We start from the raw sequence: 22,134 nt of genomic DNA on the forward strand, positions 1-22,134 counted from the left end.
GGCAAGCTCGCTTTCCCTACCACACCGCCAGTGGTTCGGCTGGTAAAGTGCCCCTGTTGCCACATCATGAGTAAACAGTACCAAGTGGTTTCACGCCTCAGATGCATCAACGTTTGTCAGCTCTTCTCGTAAAGTCATATTTTCTGGCATTGAAGTGTTCTGTAGTCCTCAGGTATTGTGAACAAGTGTTTTGCATTGGTAATGAATTAATAACAACAGTATCTGAATACGAGATTTGCAATAAAAGTGTCATCCGAGAACACATTCACCGGCTGGGAAGATAACGTTCTGCTGCAAGAGATCAGGCTTTCTTCATATCACACTCATTTAAATTCGACTGACAGTAAATGGTCATTGGTGAAAAGTAATGTAGCAAAAAACAAGAAGATTACGATCACCGAGGTTGAAATGCTGTCAAAAGAAGCCACTGCAAATGTTACGTGACAGGACTGGTCATGGGTTGTCAGCCATACCAAGAAGGTAGCTGAGGAGACATTGATTCATTGAGAACTGTGACAAGTTTTGAGGAGTACGTAACTTATCTTGTTGCCATGTTGAAATCTGCTTCTTTTGTCAAAACACAGCAGAGTTTAGAAATGTTCATCTCACTAATGCAGCTGAAATTGTGACAGAATCCTGAAATAGTGTATTACTAAACTAACAACTGAGTGCAAGTCAGGTCAGTAGTTTATGAAATGGCCCATTCTCAGTATCAAAATAATTGTGTAACTGCTTTACTTAACATTGTTACAAAACCGACAGCACTTCTGTTTCACACCTGTAGTTGCTTGAATATCGCGATAAATATGGAAGTTTTGCATATTAATCATATGGCAAAACACTCTTGTCTTTACATGTTATCATTGGCCAAGATCTTGTTTGTGTATCTCAAACCATTTATGAGATACGAGGAATTTATTACTGTTTCATTCTAGTTTTTCTTACCAACACGTGAGTTCATGACAGAGCGCTTTACATATACTCTATTTTCTCGAGACCAGAAACAGACAATGATGTCGTTCCAAGTTTAAAGAATAATTCAATATAATTTCTACATTTAATACATGGCAACATGTAACCTAACACACACCAAACCCAAATTCGTAGTGACATATATTTTTGATTGCAAGCTAAGAATTTATTGCTGACAAAGGCCTTAATGGCCGAAAGCTAAAATTGTGTGAATCTTTTTGTTGTGCTTATCAAGATTCAACATATCCGCTATATGGTGAGTAGCAACTTTCCTTCTCTAATATTCTTACATTCCATCCTGGATTTTCCATTGTTTGATAGGAATGAGATTGATATACTTTGTCTGTCTGAGATCCATATAACTGTGGGGATGGATAATGTCAGTATAAATGTGTATAATTTAGCATCTTACACTTGTGGATCTAGCATGGATAAAGGAGGAGTTGCTATTTACGCAAAACAAGAGTATAAATACAAAACTGTAGAAGTAAGCAAATTTTGTGTCGATCAGCACTTTGAAGTTTGTAGTATTGATATTAGCATCAATGTAGAGGTCTCCATTAGGGAGCTATTCATTAAAAAAGTTGTACTCCCTATTCTTCTGCCTGTCAGACAAAGAGAAGGAGTTATTAATCTGTGGTGATTTCAATGTAAAGTTTCTAAGCAATTCTGATAGGAAAAGTGAACCAGAACTGTTATTAATGACATATAACTCATAATCAGTAATCAATTTCTGTACATGTATAGCTCAAGACAGTAGCACTCTAATAGGTAATGTATTTGTACAGCAAGAGGATGTAAAACTAACACATCTTTCCCTGTGATAAATAGATTATCAGACCATGATGCACAATTGATTAACTTATAAAATATAGCAAGGTGTACAGTTACGAAACCATTAAAAAAATGTAAGGTTGCCCAACCTGGTATCTGTAGAGCACTTCAGAGAATGTATAAGAAATGTTAATTGAGGAGATGTATATAATGAGCCAAATGCTAATGATAAATGCAACATATTGCTTGATAAATTTATATCTCTTTTTGAACATTGTTGCCCAAGAAACATTACTAAATGTAACACCAAACAGTTTTCAAAGAAACTGTGGATTACTACAGGTATTAAAGTGTCTTCAAAAGAAAAAGAAAACTCTATGGGACAGCAAGAATTAGTAAAAACCCAGAAGTAATTTTACACTATAAAAATTATTGTGACATACTGAGAAAAGATGTCGGAAGATCAAGAAATATGTATTTTAGAGATGAAATTAACAGCTCTGGCCATAAAATCAAATCAATATTGGATGTTATTAGAAGGAAGACAGGAAAAGTAACCACTGGGGTAAGTGGTATTACTATTAAAGAAAATCCAGCCATTTCTTAAGTATAGGTGAAAAAATTGGTGAGAATAGTTCAAAAGAAAAAGCCAAGCAGTACATGGAAGAGTCAGTCCTGAGAAATCTTAGATTAATTTTCACCTAACAACCTCTCGTCAGATAAGGAAAATCATTAAATATTTGAAAAGTAAATGTTCTGTTCTCAAACAAGATATTAAAACAATGTGGAGCAGTTACAGCTGATGTTCTGAATCACATACGTAATGCATCACTAACTCAAGGTATTTTCCCAGACAGGTTAAAATATGCCATTGTCAAGCCTCTCTACAAAAAAAAGGGACACTACAGATGTCAATAATTACCGGCCAGTATCCTTGCTTACAACATACTCAAAAATCGTCGAGAAAGTAATGTACTCAGGAGTGGTTAGCCATCTGAACAGTAATGGGATACTTAGTAAATCGCAGTTCGAATTTCAAAAATGCTGTTCCACTGAGACAGCAATATACAATTTCACTGTCCACGTAATAGAGTCTTTAAATAATAAAATGTCACCAATGAGAACTTTCTATGACTTATCCAAAGCATTTGATAGTGATAAACAAGATATTATGTTACAGAAATTACAATTCTATGGTATAAATGGAAAAGCAAATGAGTTGTTTAAGTAATTTCCACAGAACAGAAAGCAAATAGTTTCTTTATATCGTTTAATTGATTTAAGGAAGTTTGCCACTACATCTAACTTGGGTGAAATTGCATTAGGTGTTCCACAGGGTACATTCATGGGTCCCTTTTTTCGTGGTGTATGTGAATGACCTCCCTTCTTATTTGAAACAAAAAGCTAAACTGACACTGTTTGTTGATGATACAAGCATCATTATTAATCCAGTAAAATAAACTCCAATAGAAAATGATAGAAGTAATGTCTTGGAAAAGTTCTTAATTAGTTTTCTGTGAATGGGCTTGCTCTGAACTTTGGAAAAGCCAAGTACATCCAGTTTTCTACTGCAAAGAGTACAGTTCCTTCAATAAATATAACACATCAACAGAAGTCAGTAACCAGGGTAGAGCATACTGAGTTTTTGGGTGTATACAGGGTGTTACAAAAAGGTACGGCCAAACTTTCAGGAAACATTCCTCACACACAAATAAAGAAAAGATGTTATGTGGACATGTGTCCGGAAACGCTTAATTTCCATGTTAGAGCTCATTTTAGTTTCGTCAGTATGTACTGTACTTCGTCGATTCACCGCCAGTTGGCCCAATTGAAAGAAGGTAATGTTGACTTCGGTGCTTGTGTTGACATGCGACTCATTGCTCTACAGTACTAGCATCAAGCACATCAGTATGTAGCATCAACAGGTTAGTGTTCATCACGAACATGGTTTTGCAGTCAGTGCAATGTTTACAAATGCGGAGTTGGCAGATGCCCATTTGATGTATGGATTAGCACGGGGCAACAGCTGTGGCGCGGTACGTTTGTATCGAGACAGATTTCCAGAACGAAGGTGTCCTGACAGGAAGACATTCGAAGCAATTGATCGGCGTCTTAGGGAGCACAGAACATTCCAGCCTATGACTCGCGACTGGGGAAGACCTAGAACGACGAGGACACCTGCAATGGACGAGGCAATTCTTCGTGCAGTTGACGATAACCCTAATGTCAGCGTCAGAGAAGTTGCTGCTGTACAAGGTAACGTTGACCACATCACTGTATGGAGAGTGCTACTGGAGAACAAGTTGTTTCCGTACCACGTGCAGCGTGTGCAGGCACTATCAGCAGCTGATTGGCCTCCAGGGGTACACTTCTGCGAATGGTTCATCCAACAATGTGTCAATCCTCATTTCAGTGCAAATGTCCTCTTTGCGGATGAGGCTTCATTCCAACGTGATCAAATAGTAAATTTTCACAATCAACATGTGTGGGCTGACGAGAATCCGCACGCAGTTGTGCAATCACGTCATCAACACAGATTTTCTGTGAACGTTTGGGCAGGCATTGTTGGTGATGTCTTGATTGGGCCCCATGTTCTTCCACCTAAGCTCAATGGAGCACATTATCATGATTTCATATGGGATACTCTACCTGTGCTGCTAGAACATGTGCCTTTACAAGTACGACACAACATGTGTTTCATGCACGATGGAGCTCCTGCACATTTCAGTGGAAGTGTTCGTACGCTTCTCAACAACAGATTCGGTGACCGATGGATTGGTAGAGGCGGACCAATTCCATGGCCTCCACGCTCTCCTGACCTCAACCCTCTTGACTTTCATTTATGGGGGCATTTGAAAGCTCTTGTCTACGCAACCCCGGTACCAAATGTAGAGACTCTTCGTGCTCGTATTGTGGACGGCTGTGATACAATACGCCATTCTCCAGGGCTGCATCAGCACATCAGGGATTCCATGCGATGGAGGGTGGATGCATGTATCCTCACTAACAGAGGACATTTTGAACATTTCCTGTAACAAAGTTTTTGAAGTCACGCTGGTATGTTCTGTTGCTGTGTGTTTCCATTCCATGATTAATGTGATTTGAAGAGAAGTAATAAAATGAGCTCTAACATGGAAAGTAAACATTTCCGGACACATGTGCACATAACATATTTTCTTTCTTTGTGTGTGAGGAATGTTTCCTGAAAGTTTGACCGTACCTTTTTGTAACACCCTGTATAAGAATTATAATTGGAAAATTCTCATTTAAAATGTCTGATAGACAGCAGTAATAGTTTCAAAAATAAATTGAAATCATATCTCCTTGACAATGCTTATACCATGGATGAATTCTTGAATAGAAATAAATAAGTCTGTAGGTAAAATATATGCATTTTGTGTCATTTAAGGGAATGGGATAAGTAATAAAAATTTTAAGCTTTTTCTTTAAAAAAAGAAGAAGAAGAAGAAGAATAAACAAGAAGAAGAACATTGATTCATGTGTGCATTCCTTATTTACTTGACACAAATGGTTCAAATGGCTCTGAGCACTATGGGACTCAACTGCTGAGGTCATTAGTCCCCTAGAACTTAGAACTAGTTAAACCTAACTAACCTAAGGACATCACAAACATCCATGCCCGAGGCAGGATTCGAACCTGCGACCGTAGCGGTCTTGCGGTTCCAGGCTGCTGCGCCTTTAACCGCACGGCCACTTCGGCCGGCTACTTGACACATTCCACATCATAACAGTTACCATGAGATTGATCAATGGAACATATAACTAACTTCACAGAATACATACTTCTACAGTTGTCTGTGTTCTGTTTATGATAACTTATGAAATATGTTGTAATTGAAAATTGTGTGTCACATTCAAGCTTTCATTTGTTTTTATGTCTTGCACTACATGATTCTCATAAATTGGGTTTTGGAGTGAATTACTCTTCTAACTGCTACATTTCTTGTAATCTGAATAAAAGCTCATGTTGTTTATAACATGTAAAATTAGAGTTCCTCAGAGGTTTGTGTAGCTGCTGACCCCATCCCATGCCACTGTATTTCTATTTCCTTTTGAAAAAGTTGTTGAGTAACATTTTTGATAACATACAAGACCTTGTGAACAACAATGATGTGATATCAGAAATATACAAACTTCTGAGTAACTAAATCCAGTGCCTTCATAAGGTGCAGCTCCTATTACTGCTGATGGAAGTAATTGAAGTAGCAAGTACTGGTTCTGGCATTCAGAACAGTGACTTCTTTCTTCATTGAGGAAAGGGGAACTATTTGGTGTATGTTGGTGGACTGGAGGAAAGTGGCAGGTTACTGCCCCCCCCCCTCCCCCCTCATGCAGAGTTTCTCAAACTCCCCAACCAGTTTCTCTTTCCTGTCTGAAAAGGAGTATTGTTTTGTATTGTATTTGTTTCTATTGGCAGTACCAAAAGTTATGCTTTTGAAGGGCAATTAATGGTTGGCTTTCCTTGCTTTGTGATTTTAACATTTTCTTTTCTATAGTCACCTATGTTGTTAATTTATGAACATTGTAGTGCAGACTTCTGAAATTTTCTCTACCTCCACTATGTTTTTCTTCATCAATAGTGAGATCCTGTTGGAGGAACGAAATCAGCAGCAGGAAACAATGAGGAGAGAAAACCGCAGGGTACAAGCAATGTCATGGGGTGAGTAATATTTCAAGTAAATTTGTAGTGTAAATGGACTTCCAATAGACTTAAACAGTATTGAGTGTTCTACTAACAGACAGTATTTTCCTGCTGCTATTCCATTTTCATTGCTGTTTTTTGTTTGTATGCAGTTTACTTTTCAGATATCAGGTTGTTACTTAGAAATAGTTTTATTAAGTGTTTTTCTGACTGCAATATTTAAGTAGATACAGAACAGTATACTGGAAGGAACTGATAGGATTTTTAAATTTATATGTATTAAATTTTTATCATTCCTTGTTTATTCAAACTTCAGAATGTCCAAGATGGAATAACAACAATATGAAAGGACAGATTGCTGCTCACTACATAGAGAAGGCATTGAGTCATAGACAGATACAAAGAAAAGGACTGCTTAACATTTAAGCTTTTGGACGGAAAGGTCCTTGTTCTGAAATAGAAAACACACACATTCACACAAGCACGACACACACACACACACACACACACACACACACACACACACACACACACACACACACACACACACATATGACCACTATCTCCAGGCATTATACACTCCTGGAAATGGAAAAAAGAACACATTGACACCGGTGTGTCAGACCCACCATACTTGCTCCGGACACTGCGAGAGGGCTGTACAAGCAATGATCACACGCACGGCACAGCGGACACACCAGGAACCGCGGTGTTGGCCGTCGAATGGCGCTAGCTGCGCAGCATTTCTGCACCGCCGCCGTCAGTGTCAGCCAGTTTGCCGTGGCATACGGAGCTCCATCGCAGTCTTTAACACTGGTAGCATGCCGCGACAGCGTGGACGTGAACCGTATGTGCAGTTAACGGACTTTGAGCGAGGGCGTATAGTGGGCATGCGGGAGGCCGGGTGGACGTACCGCCGAATTGCTCAACACGTGGGGCGTGAGGTCTCCACAGTACATCGATGTTGTCGCCAGTGGTCGGCGGAAGGTGCACGTGCCCGTCGACCTGGGACCGGACCGCAGCGACGCACGGATGCACGCCAAGACCGTAGGATCCTACGCAGTGCCGTAGGGGACCGCACCGCCACTTCCCAGCAAATTAGGGACACTGTTGCTCCTGGGGTATCGGCGAGGACCATTCGCAACCGTCTCCATGAAGCTGGGCTACAGTCCCGCACACCGTTAGGCCGTCTTCCGCTCACGCCCCAACATCGTGCAGCCCGCCTCCAGTGGTGCCGCGACAGGCGTGAATGGAGGGACGAATGGAGACGTGTCGTCTTCAGCGATGAGAGTCGCTTCTGCCTTGGTACCAATGATGGTCGTATGCGTGTTTGGCGCCGTGCAGGTGAGCGCCACAATCAGGACTGCATACGACCGAGGCACACAGGGCCAACACCCGGCATCATGGTGTGGGGAGCGATCTCCTACACTGGCCGTACACCACTGGTGATCGTCGAGGGGACACTGAATAGTGCACGGTACATCCAAACCGTCATCGAACCCATCGTTCTACCATTCCTAGACCGGCAAGGGAACTTGCTGTTCCAACAGGACAATGCACGTCCGCATGTATCCCGTGCCACCCAACGTGCTCTAGAAGGTGTAAGTCAACTACCATGGCCAGCAAGATCTCCGGATCTGTCCCCCATTGAGCATGTTTGGGACTGGATGAAGCGTCGTCTCACGCGGTCTGCACGTCCAGCACGAACGCTGGTCCAACTGAGGCGCCAGGTGGAAATGGCATGGCAAGCCGTTCCACAGGACTACATCCAGCATCTCTACGATCGTCTCCATGGGAGAATAGCAGCCTGCGTTGCTGCGAAAGGTGGATATACACTGTACTAGTGCCGACATTGTGCATGCTCTGTTGCCTGTGTCTATGTGCCTGTGGTTCTGTCAGTGTGATCATGTAATGTATCTGACCCCAGGAATGTGTCAATAAAGTTTCCCCTTCCTGGGACAATGAATTCACGGTGTTCTTATTTCAATTTCCAGGAGTGTATATACTACTTTCGGTATATTGCTTTGTATCTGCTTAAATATCATCTTGCATTCCATATTAGTGTGTTCAAAGTCAGTGTACACATAATGAATATCACCTAGTGTGACCCGAGATTGTTCTGACCAGTATACATGATTCTGACAATGGCTTGTAACTGTCTATTGGCAAAGTGATGTTTTACAAGTGAATTATACTTCGATGGCGTTAATTAAACAGAAAGTACAAGAGTTATACATATAAAAAAAATGTTGGTTTGCAGTGCTTGCCCCCCCCTCCCCCCCCACACACATTATAATCACTGTCAACTGTCATCAGAGAATTGCGTGTGTGTAGCACGGATTCATTAAGACTGTAATCAGTTCATGAGCAGATGATGTGTCTTTCCATAAGAATGGTAGTCTGAAGTTATGGAACAGCATAGAAGATGCTGGCCTGGCTCCAGAAAACATAGTAAGCAACCCTAAGATACAATGAGTAAGTATCACGTTTGGAAACCACTTAAAATGACTGATCTCGGCCTGTACCAGCTCAGGTACAATGCAAATGAGAATAATGTAGGGCAAGACAGATTGCTACTTGCCGTAAAGAAGGGACATTAAGTTGCAGACAGGCACGATTAAAAGACAATCGGCCACAGTCTTCATTAGTAAAACACACACACACACACACACACACACACACACACACACACACACACACACACACACACATATATATGCAAGCGAGCACACCTCAAGCACACACGAGTGGCAAATCTAGCATCTCGGGCTTATTACACGATTACAGTATGTTGAGATGCTCCTGTATCTCTGGAACAGTTTGGCAATCCTGACAAGGAACTCCTTGAGTATAAGGTCACAAAAGGCCAATGATGTTTACACAATTCAATGCCCCATATATTGTCTACAATGCAGCGACAATATTGGCTGCCAATGGCAACAGTGGATGGGACTGGAGGTATCCAGAGGCAAGCACAGCATGAGCTACGGAGCATAGTTCAACTGTTTAGTTGACAAGTAACTCACAACAGCACTAGTGGAGTTGATACAAAGCAGAGAAATGGCAACCTTAAACAAAGCAAACATTGCAATATATCTATGACAACAGTTGCTGAAGTTGATATTTCACCAGAAAGGAACCCAAGGAATTTTGCAGAGTGAGAAAGAAGTGACAGATGATGTATTAGCGTTTCTGCAAGATGAGTCATTGGAATGTGGTGCCATATATGCGAGACTGTGCGTACAATGTGCATGAGGGGTACAATGATGATGATACATGTTTAACAAGTGAAAGTGATATTGCAACAGGTGTTGCACCAAGTAGTTCATCATCCACATTGGGCAGGGAGCCACAAATCCTGTTTCCAATGAAACATAGTAAAGGACAATTCAATTCTTGTCCAAGGAGCAGGTACTAAACATAATTACATACGTGGAAGATCATCCACTGCATTGTAAAAAAAAAAAAAACACAACAACACTGAAGAACAGATATCAAATAAGTACACAGCAGCATGACTGTGTAGTGCGTAAGAAGAAATATGGATCTTCAAGGGAGGATAAGATGCACCTGTTACAAAAACTGGTGTTTGCGCATTTCAAGGATGATTGATAGAACTTATAGGAAGTGCATTATAGAGACCTCTTACATTATGCACATCAGACTGCGTGCGACATAGATTACAGTGATGTCTAGGGAAGCAGTGGATGGTTGCTTAACTTCAAACAGTGCCATAGAATTGATAATGAAATTTCACACAAAGCATCAACTTGACAAAGCACATCAAACTGCGGAGTCTGCCTGAAAATTTTTGGATCAGACAGACAAACTTATCCCTTCATCCAGTAAGGAATTTGTTTTCACCTCCAGCCAATCCGGATTTAAAGACGAAATGCATATGTAAGTAACCCTGGGAATTAGAGGTACCAATAGAATTGTATCATGATAGTTAACATCAGTGCCTTAATGCATTTGTATATAATTATGCTGATTGTTAATCTGGGTGATAAATTGCCTGGAAAGTTATTTATTCTGCTGTCAGAAGTTGGAGCTGCTGTGCCCTTATGATTCTTTTTTGTGTGCAAGATCTTGCAAGGGCAGCAGAGAATATTTAGTGACACAGCAACCAAGGGTGAGAAAATGGCCATAAGAGAACAACTTCTATGGTGCGAGTACTACTTTTGGCCAATAGCTGGTCAAAGTAACTTGCTTTTGCTTTATTCCTGGTCTGCATGTAAAAGTTATACTCCTTTAGAGAAAACTATCCCTCCTGAAAAGTGTGTGAGATTGCAGTTCATACCACCTGGAACCACTGGACAATTTCAGCCTCTGGATGTTTGTTTTTTCTGTGCCTATAAAACATGTTATCGCACTATCTACAGCTACGCCATAAAGGATAGCCAGTTTCATGATTAGCTCCTCGACAGACTGTTCTGCATTTGGTTACATGCCATCGTATCCCATCAGTTCTCATCACCCAGTTACACCAGTAAGATTCTATATGCATTCTTTAAGAGTTGATACCTAGCTGAATGCTCTGCACACAGTTTTTAACTCCCAAGGAGTTCGCCTTTGATACTGGATGGTGCGAATCTTTTTGATCACTATGGCACACCATTCTTCATTCGGTACTCATGGTGCAAGTTAAAGGTTTGTTTTGAGCATTTCTTGACTGTCAACGATGTCTATTTTGTGAAGTGTAATACATACATCTCATAGAAGACACTCGTTTTCTGTCACCCTCCTTATGCTCATGGTAAGTCATCAGCAGCTAATATTTTGCCTGTCATAACTGTTAGCATAACTCTTTCAAATGAGCCTTAGTAAAGATTGAACTTGCATCCTCACTCTCAAGGAATTACTTGTGAGCCCAGTGACTACGTTGTGTGCAGAACAAGCAGTGCAGTTCTGGTGTCTGCTTATTATTGCCTATTATTGCATCTAGAGTGAAGCTGAGGGTAATACATTTGAATATGGGTGCACCTTTTTTTTTTGGGGGGGGGGGGGGGGATGAGCGCTTTGTTTACTTCTTCCACTAGAAATAACACAAACTTTAAAACTTTATGTCTTTTTATGCAGATTATCCAGTGGTTGCAGATTATTTCTGGCAAGGAACGCAATATCTTCAAAAATAAGATGCTGTCATGGGCATTGACTTCTTCCCCCAATAATTTTAATGCCTGCATTCTTTGGTGTCATTCATGGATGTAAATTGACTATATATGACGGTAGTATCTGTTCCCGAAAGAACAGTTACCGTGGATGACCATGCAGCTTTGCTAGAAATGAAATGATAATTAAATAGACACCCTAGCTGCATACAGGCGTTGATGTACTCGTACGGGACTTGGTAGATTAATCTGCCACGAGTAATGAGTATGATGGGCAAACATCTATTAGGCGCACTACGAATGTAGTGGTGTGGACATGTTGGGAATGTGGACCTCACGGGGAGCGTGCAAGGGATAAGTCCCTGCAGACGCACTATCCTCTGTGCCCGCGGTGGCTCAGATGGATAGAGCGTCTGCCATGTAAGCAGGAGATCCCGGGTTCGAATCCCAGTCGGGGCACACATTTTCAACATGTCCCCAATGAAGTACATCAACGCCTGTATGCAGCTAGGGTGTCTATTTAATTATCATTTCAGATGTAAATTGAGGTTTACCGGAGATGTGAACTGCATAGGCACAACCACTTCCAAATAATGTAGGTGTGCCTGAATGATTCTGTGCCTGTTTCCTTACTGTCCCCAGAGAATTTTCTTTCTATAGTTGTAAATGGATGGAGTTACAGAATACCATTGCAAACATCTTAGGTTTGCCCTAGAGATAGCCTTGAAGGAAGAAATCCGTCACATGAGACTTGTAGTGTCTAAATTCAGCGAGCAGCATCTCAAACTAGAGTTCTTGGATCACAGTGACAAATCGAGTAATATTTTTTATCTCTGTTGGGTTCACTGTCTTCTCAGAATATGTAGTTTTTCTGTCAGCATGTGTAAAGTACTGACAGAACTTAACAATCTTCTCACAAACAGTTAGTGAGTGTCACATGCAACACAAAATCATGGGAGCAGCAAGTTAACCCAAGGCGACAGCTGTTGGTGACAAAAGCACTGTAGAAATCAACTGAAAGTAATAACAGTCATGAGCTATGCTAATCTTCAATACTGCACGATCTGCAGTAAATGTCCCCCAGCAGTATTAACAGCAATAATTCAAGGTCTTATAAGTTTACTCAAAAAGCAGATCAAAGTGAATTATATAATGTGTATGAAACAGTCACTTTCTGTGTGCATAATGTTGCTCATCATACTTCAATAATAGCGGTAGAAGATAGCAAAATGAAAGCCGAACTTATAAATTTTGCGTTTAAGAAATCATTCATGCAGGAGAATCATACAAACGTACCAGTATTTGACCGTCACACAGAATTCTGTTTGGATGACATAGTAATAATCATCCCTGGCATAGAGAAACAACTGAGAGTTGCAAACAAATAAGTCGCTAGGTCTGGATGTAATCCCAGTTCAGTTTAACAAAGAGTACTTTACATCATTGGACTCATACTAAACTTACATTAACGCAAATCTCTAGCCCAGCACAAAGTCCCAAGCTTTGGAAAAAAAGCTCAGGTGACTCCTGTATATAAGAAATGTAAAAGAATGGACCCACAAAATTACAGACCAATATCCTGAATATTGGTTTGCTGCAGAATTTAGAACATATTCTGAGTTTGAATGTAATAAATTTCCTAGAGACCGAAATGCTTATGTTCACAAATTTAAAAAGCATTGCTCATACAAAACTCGGCTTCCCCTTTTCCCAAATGATATGCTGCCAACTAAGGATGTAAGGCAACAAGCAGATTCTGTATTTCTAGATTTCCAGAAAGCATTGGACATGGTGCACCAATGCAGACTGTTAATGAAGGTACAAGCATATGGAGTAGGTTCCCAATTATGTGAGTAGCTCGAAGACTTTTAAAGTAATAGAACTCAGCATGTTGTCATCTATGGCAAGTGTTCATCAGAGACAAATGTATCGTCAGGAGTGCCTCAAGGAAGTGTGATAGGACTGCTGTTAGTTTCTGTGTACATTAATGATATGGCAGGTAGGGTGGCAGCAATCTGTGGTTGTTTGCTGATGATGCTGTGGTGATCGGAATGGTGTTGAAGTTGAGTGACGGGAGGAGGATACAAGATAACTTAGAAAAAATTTGTAATTGGTATGATGAATGGCAGCTAGCTCTAAATGGAGAAAAATGTAAGTTAATGCAGATGAGTAGGGAAAACAAACTCTTAATGTTTGGATATAGCATTAGTAATGCCCTGCTTATAGGATGCTAGCTAGTGTGACCTATTCTTGAGTACTGCTCGAGTGTTTGAGATCCGCACCAAGTTGGATTAAAGGAACACATCAAAGCAGTTCAGAAGCGAACTGCTAGATTTGTTATCAGTAGATTCGAACAACAAACAAGTATTACAGAGATGCTTCGGGAACTCCAATGGTAATCCCTGGAGGGAAGGTGACATTCTTTACGAGGATCATTATTGAGAAAATTTAGAAAACCGGTGTTTGAAGCTGACTACAGAATGTTTTTTACTGCCACCAGTGTACATTTTGCATAAGAACCACAAAGATGAGATAATAGAAATGAGGGGTTATACAGAGGCATATAGGGAGTCGTTTTGGCCTTGCTCTATCTGTGAGTGGAACAGGAAAGGAAATGACATGGTACTCTTCCCACACACACTGTATGGTGGCTTACAGAATGTGTATGTAGGTTGAGATGTAGACTATGATTGTGTTGTTGCTCCTTCGTATTAGCAAAGTCGGAAATTTAGCTTGCAGAAATTCTTCCGTGTGTCGACTGAAGTGATTCCTCCTGGGTCTCAGCACCAGAATGTTTGATGTATCTTCAAGTAAGTGAGTAAAACATGCTACTTGCTTTCACATCAACAAGAGTGTTTGTTTTTGTCAAAGATAGACAGAACACAGTGACTCATACAGAGATGTTGTAATACATAATTCTGCTTAACACGCTGTAACACTGCCTGTACTTTCTCCAAATGAAGACATTGTTTTCAATTTTGGAGTCATTGAGCTTTTGTGTACGGTATGTACTGAGAAGTATCTGTCATGCTACAACTGTTTTTGCCTTAATGAACATTTTTGTATGGCATTATTATTCCAGTCTGAAAAGTCTACTTAATTTATGTGTGTTTATTACAGGCTCATCCGGATCTGATGACCCACCACCTCCAAAGCCAGCTCGATTTCCCGTCCCGGGTGCTGCGAATCCCGCATCGGCAAATGCTGCTGCCGGGCCGACTACGTACATAGTGGCGCAGAACCCGGAGGTGCTGGTGCAATTGTTGCGCGAGAATGAAACCCGTGGGCTGTCGCCGGCGCAGTACAACACGCCGGCCTCGGTCTTCAACACACTAGCGGTAGACTTTGAGCCCGCTGTGAACTGCGGGGCTGGCCCCTCGGGCGTGCCCGATAATCCTGCTGATCAGTCAGTGCCGGCACCAGCGCCGGCAGAGCCGCCCTCCCCCAGCTCTGAACAGGTTCGCCCTCTGCCTCGGGCTGGGCTGTGGTGGTGTGCAGTCGCAGATTCCTGAAAACAGCCTCTCCTTTCCCGACATCCGTATGTGTCACTAAAACTACCTGTCTTGTTCTCATCTACTGATGGTTCTGGTCAATATTCAAGCTATTAACAGCATGGGAAAAGTGTGTGATTTATTTGTTATTCTGTAGCCTTTCAGAATACTAATAGTTATTGTGAGTGGATTAAACTGTGCAGGAGATTGGTAAGAATAGTAATGATTGCGTAAAAATTAAATTAAAACAGAACATTACATTTAAGATAAGTGCTTTTCTCTAGCAAAAAATAGCGTTGCAAAAGCTATGGAAGCCAGTGACAGCTCTGCATCTGATTAAGGTTTGAGTAAGGATGATTTCTAGGTAATTCTTACCATGTGAGTGATTTGAACATCACCCTTGGATCGAATCAAAGCTACTTTGGGTGTCAGAAAATTGACATTGGTGAACACAGCACTGATGAGTCTCACTCCAATATCAATGGAGGATCTTTCCATTCACTCCTTTCCAACCCTACTCTGTGTGTAGTGTAAATGAGTATTAAAAGTGTAGCTATTTTGCTAGAAATAAAACACAACTTATTATTTTGTAAAAAATGCACAACTTCTCAAATAGAAATGAAGGCTGGATTTGTTGGTTGTACTTTGGAGAAGTAATACAGTAAAACTCTGTATTCATAGACCAACTTTTAAGAAAGCCCTTCTTTAAATTAACATTTATGTTGGTCCCAGTGAAACTATCGTAGGATCAGTGTTGCTGCAACAAGTTTTTAACCACAAATTAAAACCCCTTTTTGATTAAATTTATGACTTGTCATAGTTTGCAGCTTCTTTTTTTGTTTTTGCAAATTGCAAATAATGTATGTGGCAATACTTTTTTGTTCAGTAGGTAGATGATAGTTTTTAGTTGATAGTGTTCACTGATAAGTTCATGGTTTTCAGTTATTCGATATCATCTTATAAAACGACTGAATCAACAGCCCACACGCTAGAAGTTTTGATACACTTGAGGATGTGGCCAGCAAATGCAGGCCTCTTACCATTTAACAACTTTGTCAGTATACTGTGCTAGAAGGTAGAAACAAACTAATAAAATTAAAAAAAAAAGGATAAGTTTCCTGCGATTTTTTGTCAGCAATAAGTAACTTACAAGTCTTGTCTGCTAAGGCTAATTTATTGTTATGCTTAGCTGTTTTCTAATTTCTAGCAAGTGATGAGTTTGTACTTGAAGACTGCATATACCACCTAAAAATGTTTGAATTAAGATTCTCGTTCACTCCTTCATGGGTCCACATGTAAGGAAAACTTTTTTTAAAGGAATAAGCTGTTTGAATCACAAGATCTCCATGTAAAAGGGGGTTTACTGCATTTTCATAAATATGTGAATGAACACTGGGCCAGTTTGTTTGCTTATGACTATTTGTCAGATCATTCAAGCCTTACAACTGTCAGCTGCAAAGCAATTACATTTTGAGGATGTTAGAACTGAAGCTTTTATAAAAGCATTTTTTTTAAGTATACCAGAAGAGCAATTTTGCTGGTGATTTGAGAGCTCCCAGTGTAAGTGCTTAAAGTCTTAGGTGTATACTAACATATGACATTACCATTTTGTTGTGCAACACATTCAAGATACTGATACATACCTTACAAGTTTTCAGCAGAAATGTGGACTAAGTGTGAGGGAACTTCTTAGATACCTTCACATGAAAAAGACTTTGGTTAAGTAGTGAACATACATGTCAGTCATCATAGAAAACCAGGAAAATGTTTCACCCATTGATGCTACATTAGAAGTATACAAGAATATTCCAACATGTTTGAAAAGGGAAAACTAATGAATGTGTGTCCGTATGAGGATGCATGTCATTTTATATGTACTATTTCATCTAGTTTGCACCTGTTATTGACAAGGGTTGTGGAAGGGAAGTACATCCCAGACTTGTACCTGCAAACGAACAAAAGAATTAATAATGTAACTGTATTTTTTGAGGTGATAATGAAATCTCTAACTACCCATTGTGTTATCACTCTTGTATTTATGCGTAAAAATTTCAGTCTTAGAGCACTTCCCATTTATGATTTTCATAATTGATGATTGTCTGTCTTTCCTTTCACAGTTTGAACCTGTGTTTGATCATTCAGTGTTTCACTTCATTATGTACGATAGAATTGCAACAGTAAGTACTGTACAATATGAAACACTCTTCTAGAGTGGTGCAGGAACGACATTATGTTTCCTATTCCGTACCAGGCAGTAGTGGAGTTCCTTACTGGAGTGACTACTATCAAAGAGCTATTGCTCAGAGGCACAGTTGCGACTTTTGATACAATAATTATGAAAATAAAAGTGTCTCGTATATATGAGAGAGCTATAGATAACAGTCTTTTGTATCTGACACGTTTATTCATGACTGAATCAATTGCACCATTTTGTGAGGCCTCACACATGCAGCTGAAGACATCCTCCTCACCCTCTTAAATCACATTTAGGAGACAGCAGGCTTCCTCAATCCCCTCCCTCCTCCTGTCTCCCTTTCAGTCCCCTGAAACCAATGAAAGATCATTAATGTCCTTTGGGGAAAGATCTACATCTAAATCTACATACGTACTCCGCAATCCACCACAGGGCGCGTGGTGGAGGGTAACTCGTACCACAACTAGCATCTTCTCTCCCTGTTCCACTCCCAAACAGAACGAGGGAAAAATGACTGCCTATATGCCTCTGTACAAGCCCAATCTCTCTTTTCTTATCTTTGTGGTCTTTCCGCGAAATATAAGATATCATGTGAAAAAAGGGTGAGTTGTGTTTCGCAGGAGCGATGCTTTCTAAAGCCGTGCTGATGCATGGACAGCAACTTCTCTGTCTCAAGGAAATTCATTATATTCGAACTGAGAATATGTTCGAGAATCCTGCAACAAACTGATGTTAAGGATATTGGTCTGTAATTTTGAGGATCCGTCCTTCTACCCTTATTATACACAGGTGTCACCTGCGCTTTTTTCCAGTCGCTTGGGACTTTACGTTAGGCAAGAGATTCGTGATAAATGCAAGCTAAATAAGGAGCCAATGCAGTAGAGTACTAACTGTAAAACCGAATTGGAATCCCATCAGGACCTGGCAATTTATTTATTTTCAACCCATTCAGCTGCTTCACAACCCCAGAGATGTCTATCACTATGTCCTCCATACGGGAATCTGTACGAGACTCAAACGGCGATATGTTTGTACGATCCTCCTGCGTGAAAGATTTCTCAAATGCTAAATTTAAAATTTCAGCTTTCATTTTGCTGTCTTCCGCTGCCAGGCCAGACTGATCAGTGAGTGACTGGATGGAAGCCTTCGACCCGCTTACCGATTTTAAGTAAGACCAGAATTTCCTTGGGTTTTCAGTAAGATCTTTTGCTAAGGTATGACGGTGGTAGTTTTTGTATGCTTTCGCGCATCACTCTTTTTACAGCAGCACGAATCTCTACCAACTTTTGCCTGTCCTCATTCTCCCGATCTTTCTTGTACCGTGAATGCAACTGTCTTTGCTTCCTGAGCATTCTCCGAATTGCGCTGTTAAACCACGGTGGGTCTTTTCCGTCCATAACCCACTTTTTTGGCACATACTTCTCCAATGCATGATTTACAATGTGTTTAAAATTTGCCCATAATTCTTCCACGTCCATTGTACCGGAAGTAAATGAAGACGATTCATTTACTAAGTGGGATGCTAACAACTGCATATCTCCTCTTTCTAGTAAGAATACTCTCGTAGCCTTCTTGACCGACATTTTAACTTTCGTAACCATAGTCGTAATGACAACATCATGATCACTAATCCCTCTCTCAACACTGACACCGTCGATGAAATCTGGTCTGTTCGTGGCTACCAGATCTAAAATATTTCCATTACGCGTTGGCTGTCGATTTAGCTGCTCAAGACAGTTTTTGGATAATGTGTTCAAAAGTAATTCACACGACGGCTTGTCTGTACCACCTGTAATGAATCCATAGACATCCCAGTCTATACTAGGTATGTTGAAGTCGCCTCCGACGAATATAGCATGATCCGGGTACTTCTGCGATACAGTGTGTATACTCCCTTTGAATGATTCTAGAACAGTCACGGTGGAATCTGGTGGCCGGTAATAACACCCAACAATTAATTTTATTTCTCCTAGCCCTGTTAAACGTGTCCAGATAACTTCACAATCACACTCTACTTTGACCTCAGTAGACACAATATTTTTGTCAACTGCAATGAAGACACCACCTCCCACGGTGTCTAATCTGACTTTCCGATACACGTTCCAACCCTCACTAAATATTTCAGAACTTCCTATCTCAGGGTTCAGCGCCACACGCTTCCTGGAGGGCAGTAAATTCAGGAACTTTATTCCGAACACTCTGAAAATTTACTGCTAATATCTTGATAGCTGAAGTGTCTTTACACTGAGTGTGTCCTGATTTCCCTGCCTGCACGTCGCCTGGTGAGTGTTCATCAGAACACCTCGCACTACTGCCTAGCCTAAAAAACCCCCATGTGCATGCCACAAGTACTCTGCTACCCGAGTAGCCCTAAGAGGCTCCATCATCCGCCTAATGTTGGAGCTCCCAATAACCAGCAAGCCTTTGCCCCCGTGTGCCTGCTTGGGCCCTGCTGAAGGAGTGGCCACCTGTTCACTGACAGGATGAATGGGCGAGGCCAGCTGGCCAGCCTCCACATATGTTGGAGCATGTGATGAACAAGAGGCTTACCTGGTTTGTAAAGTTCAGACAGCTCTGAACACTTCCAATGTGAGCTAAGGAGACATCATTTTGACCTGATCCTGCAGGAGACAGCTATCCATCAGGCTGCCCTATGCAAGCTGCTGTTTGAAAATGTCTGCAACATTGTTTGGAGGTGTCCTCAGACAATTTCGCCGGTGGGGCCTCTGGGGACAATTTCCCTTTTATAGAGTCTTCCCTGTCACATCAGTATTTCATAAACTGAGTTAAGAAAGTCATATTTTCTATATTTCTTTAATGCATCAGTTTCTGATGTACAAGATGCATTTAAATTCCTCCTGTACAAAAAATGTAGAATTATGTTCCAAGCATACGAGATTTGGTGGTATTTGTTAGCCTTATTTATGACACAAAGCTTATGTCAAAGTGCTCTGTACATTATGAGTATGTTTGTGAGACAGTAAGTGGATTTGAGTACAATTCTATGGCAATATGGTTACCATTTAAAATATTTTAAGCACATACAATATTTGTAAGAGCACTGATAACTTCACTGTTGAGTACCCTTCACAAACAAATTGACCAGCTATCCATTGAAAGTAAGGATGAAATTTCCTCAGACTGCAATTAAATAATCTTCAACATTTATTTTATTTCATTTTTTTTGCTTTATTTTATTTATTTTTCATTCTAACATGATTAATTTTTAGGCTATTAGCCCCATCTTTACATGTACCTGTTCTCACTAAACAACTGCAATAAGCTAGTTCATACATCACACATTCCATTACTGTTGATTGAGCTAGATGGTTAGAAGCTAAAATCAAATATGTTGTTCCCCTTTGTTTAGCCTGTAACCATTTATGAAGCATAAGACATTATTTTATTTTATTTCTGTGTCTCTTTGAATAAAATGTTAACCTGTTCAATTATAAGGTCACGTACACATGCATTAATGGATGATGTTATTAGTGATTCTGAACAAATAAAACTTCATATGGACATGTGGCCTATTCTGAATTATTTCTGAGACAGAGCACATTTAATATCATATTTCTAAGCTGTTCTTGGAAAAACTCGGAAACTGCACCCTCCAGCAAAAATCTATCTCATAACAAAATTAAACTTCATTAAACTTCCTACAGAAAAGGACCTATTCATTTTTTTCTCTAGAACCCGTAGTCCATGTGAGGAGAGCACAAGAATATTGAAAATCTCACGACATGCATGCGTTGCAGCTTAGGTAGGATTTTTAGGCCAGTTTGAGGTAGTTTCCCGACTTGATGGACCACGAGTGAACCATATGAAACTGTTTGTCTTGATTTCCTCTACAATACTGCGGTACATTGTAAACAATGACAATGTTTGAATAAGACAGAAAGTAAATGACAATGTACATTAAATGTGTTCTATCTCGGAAGGCATTTAGGATAGGGCATATCTCCATATGAAGTTTTTGTTCAGAATCACTAATTCTGTCACGCCTCAAAGCCTTTGCCTTTCCTCCTGACTTATACTGTATGAATTGGATAATATCACTGTATAAATATTTCTTGCCTATGACTATATGTGAAACTGTAGTTTTACATACATTTTGTCTTCAGCATTAAGGCATTATCTAATCTCACTACTGCAGAAGGTCAAGGAATTTGTAACACATAATATCAGTAGTAATGCAATGTATAATGTATGCAGTGGCTTATTGTAATTCACTAATGTACACAGGTACAGCTGAAGATGATGATAGTAGCGTCGAAACTGATCATGTTAAAAAGAAATTGACGATCATTTAATTGGAGTCTGAGACAAATTCATCCTTACTTCCAACTTATGGTACTGTTACTCTGGCAACAATGGAAAGTTTAAATAGGCCAACTATTTCTTGTTTTTTTTTTTTAACATAAATGGGTTTCTAAAGGCATGTATTGTGAATCAATTATAAGCAAATTCAGACAGTGTTTGAATGTTTATTATGGCCACTAATAAGATTTGGATTCATAGTTGTGTTGTTAGCAAATTTTTAATTTTTAAAATCCTTTCAATATCTTGGTACATTAGTTATCTAGGACAGAAGCAGCAGTGCATCAGGTATCGAGCTTTGTGGAATTCAATAGTTTATCTCTCTCCCACCACCCCCTATACCCTCTTCTCTCATTCCAAATGGTAAGTTTAATTTTACTCCTTTGTTGTGTTGCAAAGACAGAACCCCTCTAATGTTTCTGATGTGGCATTGGTAATATGTTATCCCAGTTTTCTAATGTTTCATTTTATGATGTAGAGAAAGATCTTGCAAGCTCAGAAATAAGAAAAAAATTACTATTGCAATTTTCTCACTCACTCAAAACTCCATTTTTGAGATGAAATACTGCTATCTATGTAGAAAAGCCCAGTTGGAAAGTGTACTGAGAA

General features: G+C 40.1%; 1 protein-coding gene across 7 annotated transcripts in view; it reads left to right on the forward strand.

The window, feature by feature from the left end:
- LOC126194700 (focal adhesion kinase 1) overlaps positions 1-22,134 on the forward strand; it is a 775,803-nt gene that overhangs the window by 668,899 nt on the left and 84,770 nt on the right. For 5 of the 7 annotated variants that reach the window (XM_049932927.1, XM_049932928.1, XM_049932925.1 and 2 more), the window contains 2 exons: positions 6,348-6,427; positions 14,641-14,978. In XM_049932927.1, the coding sequence (XP_049788884.1) occupies positions 6,348-6,427; positions 14,641-14,978 (418 nt within the window). The remainder of the gene's footprint in view (positions 1-6,347; positions 6,428-14,640; positions 14,979-22,134) is intronic. The other 2 variants (XM_049932930.1, XM_049932932.1) reach the window with 2 other exon arrangements.

This window comes from Schistocerca nitens, chromosome 7 (assembly GCF_023898315.1).
Source record: "Schistocerca nitens isolate TAMUIC-IGC-003100 chromosome 7, iqSchNite1.1, whole genome shotgun sequence".
Lineage (NCBI taxonomy): Eukaryota > Metazoa > Arthropoda > Insecta > Orthoptera > Acrididae > Schistocerca > Schistocerca nitens.